Source organism: Poecile atricapillus, chromosome 15 (assembly GCF_030490865.1).
Source record: "Poecile atricapillus isolate bPoeAtr1 chromosome 15, bPoeAtr1.hap1, whole genome shotgun sequence".
NCBI lineage: Eukaryota > Metazoa > Chordata > Aves > Passeriformes > Paridae > Poecile > Poecile atricapillus.
The window spans coordinates 381,236-405,581 of record NC_081263.1 but is presented as its reverse complement, the minus strand read 5'-3'; the positions used below and the strand labels follow the sequence as shown (position 1 = coordinate 405,581).

General features: G+C 42.9%; 1 protein-coding gene across 3 annotated transcripts in view; it reads left to right on the top strand.

Annotated features, from left to right (window-relative positions):
* The first annotated feature begins 4,998 nt into the window (after positions 1–4,998).
* The window catches only part of PREX1 (phosphatidylinositol-3,4,5-trisphosphate dependent Rac exchange factor 1), a 123,626-nt gene continuing 104,278 nt past the window's right edge, over positions 4,999–24,346 (top strand). For 2 of the 3 annotated variants that reach the window (XM_058850525.1, XM_058850524.1), the window contains exon 1: positions 5,000–5,375. In XM_058850525.1, the coding sequence (XP_058706508.1) occupies positions 5,214–5,375 (162 nt within the window). In that variant the 5' untranslated portion in view covers positions 5,000–5,213. Of the gene's footprint in view, positions 5,376–24,346 lie in introns of all 3 variants that reach the window. The other variant, XM_058850526.1, reaches the window with a different exon arrangement.

The following is a 24,346-nucleotide window of genomic DNA, read 5'->3' as shown; positions in this document are numbered from 1 at the left end:
GAATTAAGCGTAGACAGTGACTGAGCTCTATTTTTTGCAGTAATGAAGTTAGGATGCAACCAAGAAAATTATCAGGTTTAAAGGAAAATAATTTTTCTTTTCCTTATAGTTATCACTGAATGTGGAACAAACTGCTAAAGGATCCTGGAAAAGCCAAATGCCTAAATGTGTGTCAAAGGAGGATTCAATGGGAAATAGACCCGTTGTTGGCTAGTAAAGCAATGGTCCAGATACAACTTCTAGCTCAGGAAATTATTCAACTACCTTGAGCCAGGTATGTCACAAGCAGGGCTTGAGTGCCAAAATTGTTTTGGGAACCACATTTCAACCAACTTACCAATTTCCCGTGAGTCTTTGGGCATTTCTGTGCTGTTTAGGGGAAAGAGCTGTGGGCTAGTGAATGCTGAACTGAAATGGTAAATTTAGGGTTCCCCATGGACACGGTGTACCAGTCTGGAATCAGGGTACCTGTGCTCGTAGGAGCAATCCCTCTCTGCTGGCCTGCCTTACCACAGTGTTTCCTGGCTGCTATGCAGTTCCAGGCAAAGCTCAGGCCCAGCTTTAAGCTTCTCTTAAAGTTACCTTGCCATTCGTGACCTGTTTGAGACTCATCCTCACCCAGAGATGCAGACAGCTTGCCTGTACACCAGTACACAGGGGTCTGCAGTTCAGTGGCTCTTTTAAACACAATCATAAGGAGATGCACACAAAGACCAAGTGGAGATCAAAGTGGAAAGTTCAGAAACTTAGCTCTTAGATGCACAATGTACCCAACATTTCTTACTGTCCACCACATTTCATCTCTCCACCACAGAGAGCTTCAATAAACTGTGAAATTGTGGTGTGCTAAATTCTACTGGAAAGCTGTATAAACATTTTCATAAATCAAAGCATGAGAGGCTGGAATTTATTTAGCACCACAAAAACAGATAAATGTACAGAATTGGTTATATAAATCATATATACACTGTCCTCACAGACAAAGGGTCATGCAGAATATGTAATGCCCTCCCACATTTGCCTTGGTCATCAAGTCACTTTGAAACTATGCATGAGCAGCAATTCCCTTATAAGCCAGAAATAGGAATTTGCTTCAAAACTTCCTAAATTTAGCAGAAAAAACCCATCTATTAACTTATCAAACTTCAGAACAATATGCTTTTGGGAAGCCTGATGAACAGATAGTGCTTTTTAGAAAGGAACAGCAGTGCTTAAGGGAGAAGAAAAAGAGTAGGAGAAAGGCAGGTGTGCAGTCTATCAGGCTTTCTTGCTGAGTCTAAAGGGTATAGCAGTGTAAAACAAACTCTACAATCACTCAGGAATTCTAGATCTTGTTTTTATAGGAAATAGGGTACCAATCAAATCTCACACAACTTTCTGGAGCTTTCCTAGAGCCTTCAGCAGGCCAAGGGTGAATAACATTTTCTCCTACAAGGTTGAATACACCCAATATGCAGACGAACACATCACGGATGCTTATTTCCTTTGATGTTGTGATACCACGTGGAGACCTTATCACCCTGCTGCTAATAGGAGAGCTAACATAAAAATGTAACACCTGCAAACAACTTACAAGCACATGTAAATTAATTACATCTTCACAAAAAACCTTGACTTCATGGTAATTGATGTCAGACTCCTTGTAATTGACTCCTTGACTGTTTTACAAAGGAGCAGCATTTTTTTGTTTGCTTTTGAAGTGCTTACTTGAAAACACATATTGACAGTAAAAATTCTCATCAAAACTGAACAGCAGTTGTAAACTACTTCCTGTTAAAAAATATAAAAAATTAAAATGAAGCAAAAAGAAAACAAGCTAGAAGGAACATATTTTCAGGTGGAATTTCAGCCAGTTTCCATATAGTAGCCCTTCAATAATAAAAGAGCTTGCTGGCTAATTACATATTCTTTTTCTTTAAAAAAAATGTCCACACTAGCAACTCATAGGATTTTGTGTATGTCTGCAATAATTTGGACTTTGCCAAAATTGTTTTTCCTACAGGCAAAAGAAAACATTTTGTAAAAGAGAGTGAAAAAATCTGCCTTTAATTTTAATGGAAGCCTTTTTCCTTATCATTTTAATCTTTCCAAGTCACAAGTAACATAATTTTTAAAATGCTTACACAGTAATGCTTTCAATACCACCACTAAAGCTAGAGGAGTGTTTTGAAGCAATGTAGCTTGTACACCGCGGTGACAGAAAGTCTCTCACCCCGCAGCGGTGGAGGCATTGCTCCAGTAACAGCCTCCTTATGCTGTGATGGGCTCCTGTCTCAGTACTTGCTACAGAAATGAAATTATTGCAGCATTTTTGAGGGAAACACAGGAGACAGAGATAGCAAATTAAGAACTTTAAAACTAACAACTTTCTCACTCAGCCACAGGGTGGGGGCATAGCTTGGGTGATGGCGATTGCTGTTGAGGGGGTATTGTTATTTAATTAGGATATTTTAAAAGAAAGTCTTGCCTGCTGCCTCTTGCCCCAAACAGAAAAAAAAAAACAATCCACATTTGATGATTTTAAAAAAGAGATCAACTGGACACAAAATGAGTAAATTAATGAAAATTCTGTAGCGACTTTCAGAAGAAAACGAAAAGTTAAATGTAAATAATTTGAAAGAAAACCATTGAATTTAGTGTCTAATCTGACCTTCTGGAGATTCTGCTTCCCTGCCCATGTCCCAGACCCGCTCTGCAGTGCTCTCCCACAGCCCAGAGCGCTCCTCAGCGCAACTGGGACCTGCCCAGAGCCTGGTCACCCTGGCCAATTCCTCCCCTTGCTGCTTTTCCGTCAGACCCCCGAAACTCGGGGAGATAAGACCTTTCCCACACGTTCCTTCCCCTTTTGAGCAATCGTGCTTCAGACTGACTCAGGCTGAGGGGAACGTTTGTTATTGGTGAAGATGCAGGAAGTGTACCACGAGAGCCATAACTGCACACCTTACCCCAAGACTACCTCATTAGGACACATGGGGAAATAAAATATTGACACTTAATAAAGGCAATTTCCACACCTAGGGCTGAAAGTATTTGAAGTATTTTCTTTACACTGCAGACCTGCAGCCTGCTTTTCATTCCATGTAATGCGATATCCATGGAGCCTTGAGATGACAACTGGGTACATTAGACTACCAACACTTACTCCTGAACAGAAAACTTAAAAACCAGAATAATGATCAGTCAAGTCAGAAAAAAAGCACCCATGTTGAGATAAAAAAAAGTTCGAGAGGTATTTTGGTTTAGCCTGGGAAAGATGATAATTATTACATTATTTATTATGTTTAGTTTTGCTAAGTTTACTTTTCAAGGTAGTATATCCAATAAGTGTCTCTATTATGATGCTTCTTAAGAGTTCACATTATTAACATTTTAAAATTTTCCTCTTGAAAGCTTTTCCCTTAATTGAAAAAAAAGAAAAGTTTTTTTAAAAAAAGTGTTCATAGTTTGACAAAAGCCTGGTAATGTTCTTGTGGTGGAATGAAGATATCTGGGAGAATCTCCACCAGTATGAACCAAGTTATCTCTCTGGGAATGCGGGGAGTAGTGCTCAGCTGCAGCCCTGATTTTGTGTGCAGTTTGCCCTGTTTGTCCCTGCCCTTACGCTGTGCACTCATTTTGCACAAGCAGTTGCAACCATCTTAAAACCTCTGCATTTTGAATTCACGGCGATGAAACATGTTTTTTGTATTTATTCTTTCTTGCCGTGGAAGTCTGTGGTACCTCATTTCTGCGTGTGTGTCCCTTGTGCTCTGTGCATTCCTGTGCGACCCCTCCCCAGCGCCGGCCAGGGCCGGGGCCGTAGGGCGGGGGCAATGCCCTGCTGGTGCGGGGAACCGCGGTGCGCTCACCGCGCTGGGCTCGTGTGGCGTGGGGTGAGCCCAGCGTCCGGCAGCGCTGTGCGGGCTGTGCGGGATGTGCGGGATGTGCGGGATGTGCGGGGCTCTGTGCGGGATGTGCAGGATGTGCGGGATGTGCAGGATGTGCGGGCTGTGCGGGGCTCTGTGCGGGCTGTGCGGGATGTGCAGGATGTGCGGGCTGTGCGGGGCTCTGTGCGGGCTGTGCGGGATGTGCGGGGCTCTGTGCGGGATGTGCAGGATGTGCGGGGCTCTGTGCGGGATGTGCGGGATGTGCAGGATGTGCGGGCTGTGCGGGGCTCTGTGCAGAGCTCTCTGCGGGCTGTGCCGGATATGCGGTGTGTGTGACCGCGCTGTGCGGGATATGCGGTGTGTGTGACCGCGCTGTTCGGGATATGCGGGCTGTGTGACTGCGCTGTGCGGGATGTGCGGGGCTCTGTGCGGGCTGTGCGGGATGTGCGGGGCTCTGTGCGGGCTGTGCGGGGCTCTGTACGGGCTGTGCGGGATGTGTGACCGCGCTGTTCGGGATATGCGGGATGTGTGACCGCGCTGTGCGGGATGTGCGGGGCTCTGTGCAGAGCTCTCTGCGGGCTGTGCGGGATGTGCGGTGTGTGTGACCGCGCTGTGCGGGATGTGCGGGGCTCTGTGCGGGATATGCGGGATGTGTGACCGCGCTGTTCGGGATGTGCGGAGCTCTGTGTGGGATGTGTGGGCTGTGTGACTGCGCTGTGCGGGATGTGCGGGACTCTGTGCAGAGCTCTCTGCGGGCTGTGCGGGATGTGCGGTGTGTGTGACCGCGCTGTGCGGGATGTTCGCGATGTGTGACCGCGCTGTGCGGGATGTGCGGAGCTCTGTGCGAGGCTCTGTGCGGGATGTGTGACCGCGCTGTGCGGGATGTGCAGCAGCACAACACTCTGTGAAGGGCAGGAGGCCGAGAGGGCGAGGTCTGCAGCGCATGGGGGTGAGGCAGTGCGGGTGCGAGGGGCGGTGTGCGAGGGGCGGTGTGTGAGGACGACGCGTGGCTACGAGGACGTGCGGAAGGAGATGAGAAAGCCACTCTCCCCTCACTCCAGCCCCGCCCCGCAATTCTTCGCCGGCCCCCGGGGCCTGGCTCAGCCGCCTGCGCCCGCCCCGTCCCTCCTTCCCCTCGCTCTCCCTCCCTGCCACCGGGACTTCCCTTCTCTGTTCTTCTCTGACCGCTACTCCGGCATGTCCCGCGGCCGGGCTTTCCCCAGCGCCCGGCTGCTGTAACGCCTCCACCGCGGGCGAGGCAGGGCCGAGGGGGCCATGGGGGGCTCCTGAGGGAGCGGGGAGCTCCGGAGGGAGCGGGGAGCGGAGCGCCCGGCCCGCGCCGCCACCATGGAGCCGCCGCCGCCGCCGCCGCCCGGCGCCCCCAGCGCCGCCGAGCCCGCTGCCTGCCCCAGGGACACCGAGCGCCAGCTGCGCCTCCGCCTCTGCGTCCTCAACGAGATCCTCAGCACCGAGCGCGACTACGTGGGGACCCTCCGCTTCCTGCAGTCGGTGAGTGGCAGCGCGGGGCCGGGGAGCGCCCTCGGGGGCACGGCGGGGCCGGGCGGACGGCCCGCAGCGGCTCCTCCCGGCGGGCCGGGGGTGCGGGGCGGCCGGACACAAGTTGTGGAAGTGCTGTGCCCGGCTCCGGAGCGCTCGGAGGGAGTTGCTATTGGAGAGGCCCGTGGCCAGGGGCGGGCCGGCACAGCCGTGGGTCTCGCCCCCGGCGCGGAGCGCGGGCAGCGCCGGTCCCCGCAGGGATGGCAGGAACGGACCCGGCAGCGGATCCGCTCTCAGGATGCCTCGTCCCTTTGGTGGCTGCTGTTGTTTAGAAGTTGCTTTTACACCCACTTGGAAAATCTACCCTGTCTGTTATTTATAAATAAATATTGTACATATATCTTTGTTTAATGGTAAACATAAATTTGCGATTGTGCCGGCTGTGTCTGTGCATGTGGAAACAATTATACCTGCCTCTGAAATTATTCATGGGCTAGGTCAGAAGAGAAAAATCCATCTGGATATTTCCAGTTTCCTATATAGGTTCTAAATGTGGAATTCATCACCACACTCCTGCAAATAACTAGAAGAGACTGCAGTAAAACTTACTAGATAACAGATATATCACCAAAAAAAAAAAAAAAAGAATAATAAACTAGTGATCACACAGAGATCAAGAATCAAAGCAAAGGAAGTCTCTGCAGAGATTTCTAAAAGGTTGGTCAGGGCAGAAATTCTTTCTGGTGTTTTCCTAGATAAAGGCTAAACTCTGGTTTCATATAAAAGGGCTTAGACCCTGGGCCACTTTCGACCTGTCCTTCTGGCAAGATTTTTGTTTGTTTGTTTTTTAAAATCAGTCTGTCTTGATTGTTTTTCAGATTCACCAAAGTGGCAAACTGTCTAGCATAAAAGATAAATGACAAGGATATGGTTGCTTTTTGAACTAGTCTCTACTTGAACCCTTCTCTTCTCTCTCTGGTAGTTGAACTCAGAGCCTTTCATTTGAGTTTTCCAACTGAAGTGCCAGTTAGCTTTATTTAGAACTGTGGTTCTGTCTCAGTGAGAGGAGCTTTTCTTCTAAAAGCTGTAAGACGTAGAAGAGCCCCACCCTACAGACAAAACAAAACCAAAATCCCTCAGAAAACTCCTCTGTCCTAAGTACTGAATTTGCGATTTTTTTAACTGCAGGCTAGAATGTAGATTCAAGCTACATATATTTTTAATTCCTGTTCTTACAGCTAAATGTACTCACAGTATTAGCTAAATGGGATTTTCATGTATTAAAAAACCCAAAAGGGTCTTTTGTTTATTTGTATTCATTAACTTGGCAGTTTTCATTAATGCAGTAGCGAGTAATATGCCCTAGGTAATGGCAGGAGAAGGTCCTGACAGAGGGCACTCGCTGAGGTCTTGGCTCGCGCTGCTGGCACTCAGAGCCCTCCTGAGTTGCTTTATCACCAGGTGTAGAGTGGCTATAGGATTATCTTGTGGTGTTGGCTCTGGAAGTCCAGCTTTACTCCCCAATGGAATTTGTGTTTTGGTAACTATGTTTGAATAAAGCATTGAGGGATAGGATCTTTCTTATCTCTGGGCCTTAGTTTAGAATAGCAGTCATACACAGGCTTAACTTCGTGCACCTGTCAAATATTTATGTGCTGTCCTAAATAATGTCAATTTCTTCAGTCATTGACCTACATCTTATGGACTGAATCTCTGTACAACTGCTTTTGGATAGCTGAATGGTGTTTGCCCCAAGCAAAGGAGAATGAGGATCTACTGCCATGTGTGAGGGTAAAAAAAAACAGTAGTGGGATGAATTTCTTAAAAATAAAATTTGGAGTGTGAAATATTTTCTGCATAAATAATGTGGATGGCCATAACTTAATCCTGTAACAAGACAGCCCACAGGAAAGAATTCTGCCCCACATCCCACACTGGACAGCCGACACAAGGTGCAAGGATAATATAATCTATATAATCACTGGGATTAGATGCAGTTATAGACCAAAAGTTTTCCTTATGACACTGATGAAAGTACTGCTGTAGTCCTGGGATTCTGTATTCTCAGCTCTGCTTGGCCTCACAAATGCAGGTCACACAACTTCCCTTTCTTGGCTCTCCTGAGGGTGCTGGCATCGCTGCACAGGAGCCACCCCTCCTGCCCCATGGACCTCTGTTTCCCAGCTCGTGTTCTATGTGGTCAGAACTTACCCAGTGCAAAATAAATGTACACTGTTATTTTCCTGCAGTAACGCACCAGGTTAACACCAGTGTGATTGGGCAAAGTTAGTTTTTTCCATAGTGTGAATTGTACTGAAATGATTTGTACTCCATATGATCCAGATGTAATTTTTGCTGCACTGTGCAGGAGAGCTGCAGTACCCAGATCTTCTGAAAACTTGTCCCTGTCAAAAAGGAGATGAGACAGATGTGCGGTATGGTTTCTTTTGCTCTATAGAAACTTCAATAGCTTGGGTTAAATAAAGGAAAGCTAAATCTCATATCTTTTATCATCATAATGAGTTTCCCCCAAGTAGGCTGGGACAGTTGTGCTTATGTGAGGGAATCCGTGCTCTTGGTTAAATATTTGCTATTGAAGCCCTAGTCCTCATTAAATGTTCTCAATAAACAATGTTTTAAGAAGCAAACAGCTGAATTCTATGGGTTTATTCACAGCACTGAAGTTGCTTGCTAGCAGCAGCTTCCTGTGTTCCCTGGTAATGTACAAGAATCTCTTAAGTATTTAGAATATTGTAAGCATTTAATACGGTGCGTTTGCAAATAAATCAAAGTAACTTCAGCTTACCTGAAGTATTTGAATCTGTTTTAGGACATGAATATGTGATCCTGTTTACAGAAAGGTTTCCCTTTTCTATGCTTAGAAACATTTTCCCACTAAGATGCAGGGGAAAATAGGTTCATTATTACCATAGAGACTCAGTTCTTATTTGCTTTGCCTAAAAGATTGTGGTCCATATTTTGCTTTCATAAATTCTTAAAGTGAGTACATAAAGTTTAATATAAAATGTAGTTAAAGTTATAAGTAAATACTTAAAGTTATAGAACATGGAGTTCTATTTTCTAAGAATAAAAATTGTGTTAGTCCCTGTTAAGAATATTTTACTGTGAGTTGTATACTCATTTAATGAAAATGCTACAGATGTTTATTTATTTAAATGAAATAGTGTCTAGAATCTGTTATGTTTTATACCTAAAGTAATTTCGACAAATGTAGTTATATCTACAAATTTAACTTAGATGTCCCATCATTTGTCACCTTGCATGTGATTTATAGTAATTTTATTCCATTTAATTTTGGACATGAGAAGGCCTTCCTGGTCAGTTTAGCTCCTGTTTAGTTTCTGGTACTCCTGTTGATATTTGTATTGTATGTGCGTGTACATATATAATATATATATTCATTTGTAATATCTGTTACAGTATAATGTATCATAACTATGGAGAGAATGAAACCCAATAGCTTCACCCTGTGGTTTGTTCCACATTTGACAAGGTGAGATTATCAATTCCAAGACAATAGATTCCAAGATGGATTTTTATAGCAGAGTCTGGATTTTATATTAAATTATAATATAATACAATACAGCTATGATACTATATGTATACCATTATTGCAGTAGTCCTAGCTCTACTAGATACTTCCTCAAGATAAGGAAGGAGAAGGGAAAACTCTTTTCTACCAGCTCACAGCTGATGACCTGAAGTTACTGATTTAAATATGAATATACACATACAATATTTTGTCCTGTCTTATTTGCCATTTTGTTATGCAGGGATAGTATTATTGCTAATTGTGGAATCATCCTTGAAGAAATGCTGTGTAACTCAGGAGTATTAATAGACAATACAGCAGTTATGCAGCTGTTACTGACTGTAGTAGTAAAGGCTCATTGCCCAGCCAAACTTTTTAAGCAGTAGGGAGAACTGCATGGAGTAGATGGAAATGTACTGCTGCTAACCTTGTTAAAGAAGTACTGATCACAGACAAAGCAAAGTGGAAAATTGTCAGAACCTAATGGAACTTCAGGAAAAGTTTCAGGACTAAGATAAACTTCAAAGACATAAAGGCAGAAAAGTTGTTAAGTCTCTGGCATGATCATAAACCACAAGGATTTTCAGTCCCCAGACTTTAAGATTCAGTGAATCCTTTGGCCTCTTTTAACTCTGTGATGTATACAGAAATGTTTATATTGTCCTGTGTAATTTTGTAAATACTCCTTTTTTGTGTGACAGAGTCCCCCCAGGTGATAATTGGGCTGGAGTGAGCGGCTGGATAAATGGCAGCAGCTGTCTGGTGGCGTGCAGTCCTGTGCAGGAGTGTGGGGCTGCCAGCACGCTGCTGCAGGTGCTGTGTCTGCAGTGTGCATTCCTCAGGCTTGCCCAGCTCTGGGTAACTCTTCTGGCTTGGAGTGTCAACTGCTATGGAGAAGTCATGCACAATTTATTGGGGAAAGAAAGGTTGTGGTGTGTTTGACTGTTGCATGGCCATTTCACAGAAACCCAGTCAGATCTGACAGTAATATTTCAGTGAAGACCAGCTCTCGAGTAAGGAGAACAGGAGCCCTGAGCAATTTCAGACATACTCATTGACCATCATTCTAATAAATAGTGACTACACAGCAGTTAGCTGTCAGGTTTTTAAAGGTTTTTAGTATTTTGTAGATCTAATAATGAATTACATGTTGAAGTGTTGGAGCAGTAGTTATCTAACACACTGGATTGCAGTGATAGGTATTGTGCTGCATCATGTTTTTTCTCCACTCATTTATTTCACCAAACAATCAGCTCAAACCTGCACATGCAGCTCCCACAGTTTAGATAATTGTAAATATATAAAGCCAAATTGTTCTCTGCATGGTATATGAATGTCTCTTTCATCTTTCCAGAGACAAACCACCAACTTGTAAATTTTAATATCAGAATGACAGGATGTACTTTTAGCTTGAGCAATTGCTGTTTGTTCTGTGCAGGCATTAAAACAGTAGGAAAGGTGAATTGTTCTTACCAGATAGGTATCAAATTGTATAAGTAATTGTACCAGTACTATTTTTAGGTTTTAGTATCATGCATTCCTTTATTTTTGTATGAAAACTAGAAGTCCTCTTCAATCCTATCAATTGTATAAATGTTACAGTAGGACATTTGCCATCAGGTAAATTAGCCCACATCCTACAGACTCAAAATATTTATGTTTTGCTCCCCTTTCTTGCTTGCTTTGTAGGTGTAATTGATCTGTCTCTGGGTTTTGCTCTCCACCCATCTTGAAACATGATAAGCATCACAGGCTTTGTTTGGTCTTCCTCCCCGCCCACCCCCTTCCCTTTCTGTTTCACAATCTTGTTTGCATCCAAGATGAGGCTCTGGTGTTCTAATAAGGTAGCAAGTAGACCATTTGTCTCAGCTGTGAGCTGTAGTTTCCTGTCTTACCCTGTTCTCTGCCTGTTCAGCCTCAGTAGATACACATAAACGCTGATTCTGGAAGGTGAACCATATGGTTTGGGTAATGTTGCTCCTTTATTACGAGACAGCTAAAAGAGCATTTGGGGCAGAGGAAGGAGATGGGAAAGGAAATTGTTTGGAAGTGATCTAAATTAGCTTTGCTGATCTGTTATTTTGGGTCAGTTGGTCACCTGCAGCCTGTAGTTAGAACTGCAAATGAGCAAGATGTTCTTCTGTTTAAAGTCACTGAGCTTTTTTTTTTCTTTTTAAAGCCTGGTTCCTGATGTATGTAAATTGAAGAAGATTACAGCTTTCATTTTAAATGACATGTTTGTAGTCCTTCTGGTTGTAAAGCATGAGTTGAAGATAGAACATTGGCAAAGCAAAAGTGCTTCTGAGTTTTTAGGGGTACTTGTTATGATTCTTGAATTTGGGGTTGGCAATTCCACTAGTAGTTTTCTATTTAGACCAAGTGTAGTGCAAAGTCAGTGGCTAAAGGCTGAAATGCAAATTGATTAAAAGGTTCTTTTGCCCCAGATACAAAGAAAGAAAGTGAAGAAAACAGTCTGCATGTAGAAAGATGAAGCAAAAGAGAGAAACTGAAAAGCAAAACAAAGCAAAGAGAAAGCTCTGAAAATATTTATTCATCTGAGCCTGTGGTCTAGAGAGCCCAGTTTACAGACACACATCTAAGATCAGGGTTGGTGGATCCAGAGCACCCAGGTTCTCTCCTGCTCTCAGCTATATGAGCTTGGTGTGTCACTTTGAAAATGGTGTGCCGAGCCCATGCCTTTTGCAGTGAGGCTTTACAAATCAGTTGTGTAGGAGTACAGCAGGTTTTATTTATGTGAAAGAAGGTGTTTATTATTTTTGCACTCTCATGGAATTTCCATGGTGAGCAAATATCAATAAATCCCCTGTGTAGTTTCACCAGTTTACTGCCATACAGGTGAGAACTAAAACGAATTTCTCTTTGCTTCCCTTGACTCATTGCAGCTTGGTGTGCATCTGACCCTCGTTATCCTTTATCTCAGACCTACTTTGGTCTTGTTACATCCTTTGGAATGAGGTGTCTGACCTCGTTCTGGCTCTGCATCTCTCCCTCATCTCGGTTGCTGTGCTGTGATCAATCAGCTCTTTTGCCGTTTGTCCCTCCCTCTCATTTCAGGCCTGCCAGTTGTTGTTTGAACATGTGCCATGATCTCAGAGGGAGAGGAGGGGAGTGCTTGGCTGCCCTGGGCTTTCCCAGAGCCACGCTGGTGCCTCTGCAAGAAAATTCTCCTGCGATAGCACTGGGAGAGCTGAGGGAAGGGAGGGACAGTGACCTGAGCTCTGATAGGAAAGGGCATGGGGACCAAAGAGTGAACCAGGCATTGCAGACAGCAGAATATTAGAGTTACTTGGTACATAATGGATGTATGTTTGATTTTGTAACGTTTTTGGCTGATATTTGCAGGAAGCAGACTGATACCCATTGTGGGAACTTGTTTGTCCCTAAATATAGGAAACAAAGCTTTGATAATTTTCCACTCCCCAGATCACACAGTATTTCTGCCATAGGCAGGAGTACTGGTTTGCAGGTGTGGGAAATGTAATTCTTCAATTTTACATTGCACTCTAGAATCATGAAAAGTAGCCTTGTAGAGAACATTGACAGATGGTCCCATCATGGTCTGATGTGGAAAGATCTTAATTTCTGATGGTTTATCCTGGTGTTTAGATATTGTTAGCATTAGAAATGTCTTCTTAATGCCCAACATAATGTCTAATCTTTTTAGTTCTCTTTTTTCCTTAGTGTCCATCCCTTAAATATTTCAAGAATGTTTTCACATTTTGCTTCAGATTATACTAAATTGTCAAATTGTTTAATTTTTTAATATTCTTTCTCAAAAACTATTTAATTTGATTTCTAATAATTCCTGTGCTGTTATCTGGATTCTCTAATCTATTTGTGTCCTGAACTCTAGTGCCCAAAACACCAGGTGCAAGGCACTCCCAAGGCTTTATCAGTACCAAGTGAGGCAGTGGATTACTTAACAAGTTTTGTACAGTATACAGAGTATTATTGTCACAGGAGAAAGGTTTGTCTGAGTTTGTACCTGCGTTTGTGGACAGCTCATTTGCTCATACCAGTGACTGTGACTAGGTGTTGGCATAAAGCATTTACAGGAGGAGTCAGGTATTCAGATTTCTGGGGGTGCCCTGGCAGTGCAGCACTGAGCCCCCCTAAGGAGAGGAGGGACGTGTTTGCCCACCAGCTTTCCTACATGCACATCCTGGCACTCCCAGAGGCATCTGACACACAGGGCTTCTGAAGCTTGAAAAAGTGTGATCTCCCAAGTGCAGTGTCTGCCTTCGGGCACCCAGATCAGTCTGGGACACATTAAGCTTTCAAGCAATTACTTTTTTCTGTTGCTTGCCTATTGTTTGCTTCAGGCGCTTACAAGAAAATATAAAGGGACTGCATAAATTTCTGTCTTCTTTCCAGCTGTAGAATCCCTTTTCTGTTTTTGTCTCTCCAAATGGATTTCCAGCCTGCAATGGTGAAGGCCTTGCACAGTTGTAGTGTGGTTTAGGATGTAAATGGTGATTTATCTTTTGATTTTGATGATGCTTGAAATTCCTGTGCAAATGTCAGCCTGCCGTGGTTACCATGAGTGTGTACAGCTAGAGACAAGGAAAGACTTGAAATAAGCGACAATGTAATTTCTCAGTCAGCTACGAAGACTTCTTGTGGAGCAATGCAATTCATGCAAAGCCATCTCATCCAGACTGAACACTACCTTTGACTGCTTTCCCCTTCTGTATCACAAATAGAAACCTAGACTGGGGATTGTACCAACAGCATGCCTGAGATCTGATCAAAGTGTTGGATTTAAATATTGCTGCAGATGAAGAGTCCTGCCTAATTAACCAGACAGGCGTGATTAAAGCTTTCACACTGCCTCTGCAGGTGTGATTGAGTCAAGCTGTAGCAGATGTAGAGAACTGCAGTGGATCTGTACTGGGACAGAACCTCAGGGTGGCTGGCTGGTAAAAACACCTGACTTGTGCAAATCACCTTCAGCCTTCTGGAGATGCCATTAGTCTGAAGAGATACTGGCTCCCTTTGAACTGCAGATCTCAAGAGCAGTGTAAGAGAAAAGAGCTCTGGGATGAGAAAACAGTTCCTTCACTCTTCCTAATGGGTCTTCCAGCTTGCTTACACAGCTGAGTGCCATATGTCAGGCCAGGAGACACTGAGTGCCCAAAGCTGAATGTTGCTCTGATAGGCCACTTCAAACCTAGGGACAGAAAGGCAGAATTGACTATTCTGGCATTGTGGCTCATCTTAGGCCTGTCTGCCCTTTCATCCAGTGCTATCAGCAGAACAACTTGTTACAAACCAGCTGGCAATGCTACTTCCTACAGTTCTGGAAACAGTCACAGTTTTATGTCATGTATCTTTGAGCTGCAGAGAGGGCGGTAGATTTCTAAGTTCTTATTATTTAAAGGTTGGTATGAGATGATGGGACTGTGGAACTGAGTTACAGGAACATTTAGGTTCATGTGAAGATACTGGGTCATTCTCACTGCTATTCCTGTTGCTGAAATTATTTTTATGGAAGCATATGTGCCACACAAATAATGTTTTGTTGCACTTAATCTGTTTTATGACTCTTGGAATAAATTTTGTGACCATTCTTAACCTTTCATTTTGTACTTCTGGTTTTGCTGTGGTCAGTTTTAACAGGTTAATTTGCTGGTTCCCAAACCACTTTGCTTATCTAAAATGAGGATGCTTTTAAATTTTTTTTTAACAAGTGCAGTTGTTTAGTCCTTAAAAATCTTTGTAGACTAGTCTTATTTTTTTTGTCTCAGTAATACAACTTCAATTAAAACAGAAAAGCAAACCATATGATAGGCAGAGTGCTGTTTATATGTTCCCATGGGATTTGTCAGTTAAGTTACCACTAGCTAAGTCATAGGACCAACATTTCCAGGGCTCCTGCCTCAAGGATATGTTAGGATCTGTTTGAGTGTACATTTTGGATGTGAAACCTCACATGATTGGGCCAGGAGTTTGGTTTGCACGAATCAGGCTGCTGGTTCAGTTGTGAAGCAGAGCTGCTGCCAGTGACACCAAACCCACATCCTTTCTGCTGACATCTTGTGGCCCAGGGTGTCAGAATGGGCAAATGCTGATCCCTGAGAGGCACACTGCTTGCCCCTTCCCTGAGAACACCTCTTTTACAGAGGGGTTGCTACAGTCCTTTGCACTAGTGACCCTGACTGCTGAGCTTGCCACCAAGGAGTGATGCCTCTCTTTGGGATCTGAGCAATTTACTAAGAAACAGCTTTAAACCCATGAGTCTCATCTTGCTGGATGTCTGCCAGATGTTTACTACCTTTGTACATGACAGAATGGGCTTAGATTTTAACAAAGCCTAACAACATCATCCATATCCTCTTACATCTGCTTTTATTTACAGTAAGTCACGTTAGTGATAACACTTCTCTCTTGAAGGTTTTGCCTGCTCATGCTTCTGGCATGCTAGTATGATTTGGAACAACCTGTCATGGGATACATGGGGGAAATACTTGTCAGGAAAGAGGGGAAAACATAAAAGATTGCGTTCAGGGATTATTTTGGATGCTGAGGAAGCTGACAATGAGAGAATGTTCAAAATGAATGATGTTCAAAGTGTGTGTGTCACTGATGGAGGGCCTTGCTTTGGCAGCAGACTCCTGATAAGAACTCACTAAAATGCAAATTCTTATCTCAGATAGATAGGTGGGTTTCAGCTGCACAGCAAAGTCTCTGGTCCCATGGGACTTTCTGGCTAATCTGGCAACTGCTTTGAACGCATCACCTCACAGGAAGCCTTGGCTGTTGACCTCATCACTAGGAGGCTAAAGAAGCCCCTTCCATTTTGTATGAAGGAGCGGTAAGGGAAACTGTAAAAGTTTTTTGGCCTCTCAAACCTGATTCTTAAATAGCATTCATGTTGTTGTGGGAAAAGTGGACAAGCTTAATGTAGGTATGCATGAGTAGGCTGTGTGCTATTTTATATGTAGGTCACAGAGAAGGCATGTATGCAAAAGTTTCTCTGTGTTGTTAGACCTGATCAGTGGTTAATGCCCTGTATTGTCAAGAGATTTAGGCTACAGATGTAGTAAACAAAACAGTGCCAGGCTTTACCCTTTGGCCCTGTGGCCAACTGGTATGGTCTGGTTACACTCTGAGACTCAGAGAAGGACGTCTGCATTTTGACTGCCTGCTGGGAATGGTCCTTGGCCTATCCTAACTGGAACCGTGCCTGACAATTGTTTGGAGAATGCTGCTAGGCCCAGGCCAGAGCATGCCAGGAAACATTCTCCCAGTGTTCCCCCAGAGCTGCAAGGGTCAGGTGCCCGTCCTGGCCCTGTGGGCTCAACAGTGGCTTAGGTCCCACCCCAGCTCTGGCACTTGGTGCTAAAGCAGGATTCTGGTAGATTGGAGCTCACACCCAGACCCAGTGCTAGCTTTTCCTTGGGGGTGCTGATGTTGATGGTGTTACTTATGATGCTTTGTTATTATGTGAAAGTTCTAGGTGCCAGGCCAGAAATGCTAGAAATTTGTTTTGTCAGCCTTCCTTAGATTTTTGTCATTACTGACTCTTGCCATCATTACATGGGATCTTTTATTTTGTTTAATCTGTGGAGGAGGAGGAGACAGAAAGGAAATACAGTTTGAATGGCTGTCAACTACTTAGGGACAGTGTGAAAAGGAACTGAATGTTAATTACCTAATTCAGTGTCAACACTGACAGTTGTCAGCTGAGATACTGTAGACTGAAAGTACTCTGGTCCTTCATATGAAGGGTGCTTGATCACTTTTATTTACTTCCCTTTTTATTGAAGAAAATCAAAGGCTTCAAATGATAATCACTGGACACTTGCATATTATTTTTTAGCACACATCCCTCTGGATGCTGGTGGTTCTGTCCTGTTACTGAAGCTGTGCTTAGGAATCAGTTCAGATGGGAAACAGCTGTTTGTAAGGAGAGGGTGTTGACGAGACAATAAGGGCAGAACTGTGAGGGAAGTTTTCCAAAGAGAGCTGCAGAAGTGCATTTGCTTTGAGCACTGCTTTGTCAGATGCACGCTCCCTCAACAGTAAAAGGAGATGTGCATATTGGGGAGACACTTTTCACAGTTTGACTTTTCTGTTGGCTCTTAAAAATGTTTGTGGGAAACTACCACTGTTACAAATACATGTCCCATCCTCTGTGCTGGCACAAATCGCCTCTTCCCGTGAGGAGGACGTGTTCTGAAAACTCATCAGTAAATAAGTAATGGTTTTCAGGCTATATGGACCAAAGACAGTATTTTTGGGATGTAGAGTTGAAGAGTGAGATTTACCAATTAATTTATTTATACCACAGAATAGTACTGTGGGAGTTTTGAGCTTTGTCATCACATGGTAGAGAGGACATGAAATACGGTGCATTGAGTATTCCAGTACCTGTTTTGCTGAGCTCTTTACTGAGTAGGGCTTCAACTTTGCCAGCACTGAACTCCCAGGGCTGTGCTGTATTCAGTCCTCTGGTTGTGACGTTGCCTCCATGTTCTTGCTAGTTACTGCCTTCCTTTCCAATGATTGTAAAGCCCTTGTGCAAGGACACATAATCTTACTGTAGATGGCTTTTTTTGCTTCTGTGCATTCATCTTTCAACACTTAGAAGAAATTTGCCAGAGTAACTGCACTTGGAAGTTAGGGAACAAAAGCAAAAAGCATTTAGAAACAAAATTGGACCACTGAATTGAAAGTATAGTCCAGGCTTTTGAACTAAACACAATTGGAAAGAGTTTTGGTTTTAGATGAATGGAAGGAGTCAAAATTAAGCACAGATCATTACTTCTGTATTGAAGTAAGCACTTCCATGGTTGGAACGGGTCACTAAGACCTATGACATCCTTATATAGTCTTTCACTATTCACTAGCTGTGGTGGTTCTCTGAAAAAATCAACTGTGGACAGTTCCTGTTGTTATAAGTCAATGCTTATGCACAGTTTTTATTACTTTGCTTTGATTTTTGTTGTTGGTTTGGGTTGGGTTTTTTGTATGTTTGCCAAATGTGGTAATTACTCAGTGAGCAAAACAGTCCTTGAAGAAATGTGTGTTTTCTTCTTTTTGACTGTTACGCAAGCCTTTCTTTCTCTAAGTGTTGCTTGGCTTCATCTTGATTTTTGGCATAGTGAACAGATCAAGCTGCTAAAACCTGCTTCATGGATCGATCTGTTGGTGAGGTGTGCTGGAAGTTTTCTGCAGTTATACCGAGCAGCAGAGGAAGATCAAAAAAAGAAGGAATATGTAGAGCGATATTCTGTTTTGCATGATGTCTGGTAGAGCACCTTTTAGGGATTCTGCTGCCCCTACAGACTTCATCCTGAGGGGTGCAGAAGCCAGGAGGAGCTGAGAAAGCTCAGCCTGTTGTAGCAGGTGCCTCTCATCCTGCAGTATCAGCACCTTCTGCTTGTAGAATGTGAACACCATGAACGGCAAGGTACATCTTGTATTTCCACTGTGGCCTCGGTTTTCTTCCCTATTGAAAACTAATACGCATCTTGACCTGAAATAAAGCTAGAAGGAGCAGCCAGGCTATTAATGGGCTTTGTCTGTTATACTGTGCATGCACTGTGTCATAAGAGATCCTTTTGCACAATATGGGCCATCTTTCTTAAGCAGTTGCACAAGAAAAGCCACAATATTTGGAAAGTAAAGTGTGAATCAAAATTTTTACAGCACACAACCAGAGGAACTGAAACTTGCAAACAGCAAGCAAGAATGAAATTGCAGTGGCAGCAGTTACCATGTCCAGGTGGTGTGTGGAGGCAAGGCTGCATTACATCAGTTCTCTTTTAATGTGGCTCTGGATGAGCTGCTGGGGCAACATGGTATCAAAAACCAGCTCAAGCTGGTGGAGAAACTTTTCAGACTATTTCACTTAGAGAAGAAGAAAATTTTGTTATGAAGTGCATTAAGAATAAAGATACTGGTTCATGCAGCACTTTTTTGGCTGGATCATCTCAAAATAAAGCACCAGTATTTAGCAGATGGAGAAATTGAAGTGCACAAAGCAAAATGAGTTGTCCAGAGGGTGCAGATGAAGTAACTAACAGAGCCATTTCTTACCTCCTTTAGGAGAAAAAGCTGAGCAGAAGCTGTCATGTAAATGATGTGACTCTTCTTGTGAAAAAGTGCAGCAAAAATGTCAGTTCTTCAGTCTTGTGACAACTGGCTGACACATCCTTGGCAGTTAGCACTCCATGAATTGGTGGTCTTAGCTCAATTCCAGGGGGACTGTTTGGCATAACCAGAGGCAGTCTCTGTGCACAGACAGAGAATCCATGGGCATGGGAGGCATTAACAGTTTTCCCTTTTGGCAGTACCTCTGCTGGATGCAGAAGACTGTGCTGGGAGAGTTTTCCTGCTGCAGTGTTCCTGTGTGAACATAAGGTGTAGAATGTAAGTCTTGGACCTTCAGGAACTGTCAGTCAGCACTTTCCCAATACTCTCAGGGAACAATAAAAATGTGAGCAAAGAAGCTATGTTGTGTCTCAGAATTACTCAGTGGCAGTTGTCTGAACAGTTGTGCTCATGCTAAAATCTCGACAAGGCCAAGTGCAAACACTTGGACATCCAGTTCAATGCTTGCCTAGTCTGTGTGCTAGCTGCTGAAACAAATCCTTTTCAACACTATGCAGAAGTACTTTTTAAAGCAGTAAGTGCGAGCCTGAGTTCTGCAATCAAGCACACATTGAGCACAAAGGGTATAAAAGACAGAAATGAAAATGTCAGTGGTTTGAATGCACTGCTGTACAGGGGTTTGAATACCCCTGCATTCACTAGAAAAAACCAGTCTGGTCAAGCAAAGTAAAACTGTCTAATGCTAAGCTGAATCTAAGGTGAAATTTTGAAAAAGATTTTTTCAGAATTCAATATCTAGAACATTTCACTTATGTGGCCTCTCTGCACTTGGTTTTTTTTTGGTGAGGAGCAAGAAGTTCAGAGATGCTGCAGAAAGGAAATTTTTTCCTCTGTAATTTTCTAGCTCCAAGAAATTGAATTTGAAGTTTGAAGGCAAATTAAATAAGTATTTTAATCCTGAAATTCACTATGGAAACCTGTCCTCTGGGACAAGAGCATTTATTTTTGGTAGATTTTGTACCCCTCTGCACAGTTCTGATCTTCTAAGGCTTCACCTCCTTCCTTTTCATTAATTTTAAAAATACCTCTTCAGTTCATGCTTGTTGGGTATTGTCCTTAAAAATTCTGGTTGTTTTCATATAAAAAGATTTTTGTTCACCAGTTCTGACTCTGAGAGGCCATGACTACTTTACTCAAACTAACCAAATGCCAAAATAAAAATGTAGCACGATACATCTCTGCAAATCATGAGACTGTTGAACAATTTATGCAAAAGATTGGTGAGATTTTGAGCAAGAGTGGTGTGTGGAGAGGAGGAGTAATGCCCTCACAGGAGTACTACTTGCCTTTTCTCACGTGCTAGCTGATCTGATGTGTCTAGAAAACCAAGACTTATGCTGAGACACCTGGTCTGGTGGCTAGTAGAGCACGAGGTGGGGTTGGACTGCTTTCCTCTGCGTCCCTGCACCACTACAGCATCCTGTTGCGCCTTGTGTCCTACATCACAAATCCTCTGCTGTCCCCACAATCTGTTTCTGTTCTGCTTCACCCCAGCAGTTCATGAGGTGAGGTACAAGGACCTTTATACAAGGGGAAAAAAAAGAGAGAATATGGTGTTTTCGGCTTCCTGGTGGAGCAGGGCATTGCCACTGTTGCATGGCTCAAAGGAGATGGACAGGTGAAGGTCCACCAGGACTGGTTGATGCAGAACACAACACAACATCAATATTGGGAATAATTTGAGATTATAATTTCTGTGTTGGCCATTGCAAACAATTGGAAATGCCAGTGTATGTGATAACGCCATTATCCTGGAATCCGTATTTCACTTAATTATCTTAGTGTGCAGTAGACCAAACCAGAAGATATTCCCACCAATTTCACGCTTACTCACTTCTCAGAGCTTTGATTTATGTGTGGAAGCATGTTAAAGTGAGGTGACCATGCCAGTTATTGCCACTACAGCTTTCTGTAGAAATGCAGATTAAAGGCTACAGTGGTTTGTTTAAATGCTTAAATGTTGAGTTGTAGAGGGCAGCGTTTAAGCAACAGATGCAGTCTTGTCATAAACAGAGGTCTAACCTTCAGGAGAGGAAGGAACAGAATAGACGACAAAAATTGCTTCAGTTGTCTTGTTTAAATCAGTTCACAAATGAGAGTCACAGTCCTTAGTCCAAATGCACATTAATTAACAATTTGTAGCTGGAGTGCCTGTGGATTAGGCACTTTGATTTTTAGAATCAAGAAATGTTAAATATAAATGATATTTGTGTGGCAGTTTTAAAGGAGGAAGAGAAACGTACTGTCTTAGTCTGCTTCTGTTTTCTAGGCTTATATTATTTTGTTGTATTTGCTGTGTAAGCAAGTTTCAGTTGAGCTGGTGGAATTGGTCAGAAGGGTTGAGACTTTGGAATGAAGTGAAAGCAAATTTCCCATGTGGTGTTTTCTTTCTGTTGTTTTTTTTTGTTGTTGTTGGTTTATTGTTGTTTTTTTTTTTCTTTTGTGTATGGGGAGTAATTTGGGCTTGAGTGTCCTTTTTTGTTTTATGATTCACCAGCTGTGATGCCAATGATAGAAATCTCAAAATTTTTTCATTGCAAACTTTCTCATTTAGAGGTATATTACCTGTCCATTGTAATGTGCATTGAAGTGGAAATTGGCTAAGTTAATAACTTCTGTCTTTACTCATCATTATACAAATCTTTTCGTAAAGAAAAAGTCTCTCTTTCCCAGCAGTCGAAACATCAGGCAGTGACAGGAGATAGATTGAAATCCCACTGTCAGTTGTGTGTCTAGGTACTCAGTTGTCTCCTGCCTTTAGAAGCTTTTGGGTGGGACACACAATCCCAGGTGCTCAGCATGATTTCCTGCACACAATTCATGTGAAGCTCTGAGATGCTGTCAGAATTCTGGGATGGCTCTGCAAAAAGGTGATCTGCTTTGGAGTACCTGCAAGAAAAATGTTTGGTGCTTCATTATATGTAATCTCCTTAAGAGCACTTCTGAAAAGGGCACTCGGTGTCTGGTGAGGCAATACTTCTATCACACCTTGTCCTTGCTGGTGCGGTTATAATGTTTGCAGAACTGAGGGAGAAGGAAGAGAAAATACGTATATCAGTTTCAGATTGGTTTCAAGTGTGAAGTTCAGACATGGTGAAATGCTATGGGAAGTTCTCTCTCCACATCTTTCTTTAATCAACACTGAGATGGGTGTGAGGCGTGCATGTTGCACGTGCCAATATTTCATACCCATTGAAGAAATTCTCGTTGTTTTCAGGAAAAATAGATTTCAGGAGAGAGATGGAGAGGAACCATGAAATGCCATTTCTTCACGTTCTGTCTCTTCTTGAAGATGATACGGGTATGGGCAGGGGAATGTTAGTATGAGAAGAAAGATACCAGTATTCCTGCTATAAAATCAACTGGGAATTGGGAATTCATGGGACCAAAACTTGACAAAAGTAATTGTACAAAGGTCTCCTGATTAAGGATTAAGGGAAAATGCTGAGAAGTTGTTAGTTTAATCTTCAGATCTATGCAGCAAGATTTTTTGTTATTTTTGGTGTTAGTTGACAAAACTGCTTTTTTGAGGATTCATCTGACCTTACTCTTCATCTGCCAGCTTTAATTGGAGCTGCCTTTATAGCAATTTTAGAATAAAATAACTGTTTTCAAGGTGACTCTAGTACTTATTTTAACTTGCAAGGTGATAAACAGAAGGTTATGAGTTGCTGAGAAATAAAGTATGTTTTCTTTTCCCTTCATGTAAATTTTATCAGTCACTTGGCTTACAAGAGAATTATATACCTAAAGACATAAAGAAGATGTCAAGAGAACAGATTAGAAAAATGTCTTACATATTTTAGATTCAGTCGATTTTATAGTCTGTGTATATATGTAGAAAACTTAACTTTGCAGGCAGTATTGCAAATGCAGGAGTGCTGATATTTCTACAGCATCTCTGAAATGTGGTTTCTGTGAGTTAATGGAGGAATACACAACAGCAGAGGAATGAGATTCTGTTAGGTTTGCACCTGCACAATAAGAGGAGTTGAGTTGTGTGCAGGTCCCCACCTGCTCAGGGCCTGGGGCTGCAAGCTCTGGGCTGAAGGGTCAGCACCCTGCTTACGTCTGGCAAGAGAAGCAATGAGGCCTGGCTAGAATGTTTGCACAGTCCTACCTAAAAATCTTGTTTGGCAGTAGATTGCTGCTAGTTTGGAGCAGATTCCTGCTTTCTGTGTGTTTCAGGTTTTAGTTTCTAAAACTTATGCCAGAACAGTACCTCCCCCGCACACATATATCTATATATATGTACATGTATATATACCTTGCCTGTTTATTAATGGGAGGTACCTTCTAGGCTACAGCAGAATGATGGGATTCCTGTTATTTTGTAGTGAATTCTTGTCTTTTACCAAATTGAAAGGAGTCTCAATGAGTTTACATAGCAGTGGTAACTCCAAATGCATAAGCTGTTGATGTGTGGTACAGCTACTAAAGCATGCATGAGCTGCAAGTCTTGGCAGAATCTGAAGTGAGTTATGTAGGGTATTCTTGCATAAAGAGTGTGATGCTAAATATTAGATGAAGCTGCTCCTCCTTAGCAGCTCATATCTGCTTTCCAGGTTTCAAATGATACAGTTACAGTGGCTGTTGCTTCAGCAAAACATCAAAATGAACCAAGAAAAACTTGCTATTTTTTCATACCATGCAAATCTTTCATTAAATAAAATGCCAGGGAGGTACAGATTTGCTTCAGTGGCAGGGACACAATAGAAATGTCAGTCCCTGCTGCTTTGAATTCTAAGGGGAAAATATGTAATCTATAAATGAGTAGAGGAATTTGAGGCAACCATTTCTTTGGAGACAAATAATTCAAGCAGAATACAATGATTGTTCCAAAGGCCAAGTATGAGGGAGCAACAAGGAAGCATTTCTCTTGATTTCTGGGTAATAGTTTGCTGGGTTGGAGAACAGCTGTTCTCAGCAGAGCCAGGAGTGGGTACTGTAAGGTATAGGCAAGCCCCTGGAAGAAAATCTAAAAAGAGGATTTTTAAAAAGAGAAGAAAAAGGCTAAAAAAGTCAAATGAGTAGACTTCAGGAACTGAGGTCTACTGTTCCCTTCAAAAGCAACTGAAAAGCTATTTGTCTGACATGCTACTTCATATTCTGTCCTCTCTGTACTCTGAGTGTTTGTAGCCAAAAGCAAGGAGCCAATCCATATTTCCCTGTCTGGATTTGCCACCAAGGATGTCCTGTGTGGATGCTGGGCAGTTGGCACGGGCAGCCCTGGCTGCGCTCCTCCAGAAATGTGCATGGGGATTGCAGCACACTGAAAGCTTTTAGGCAG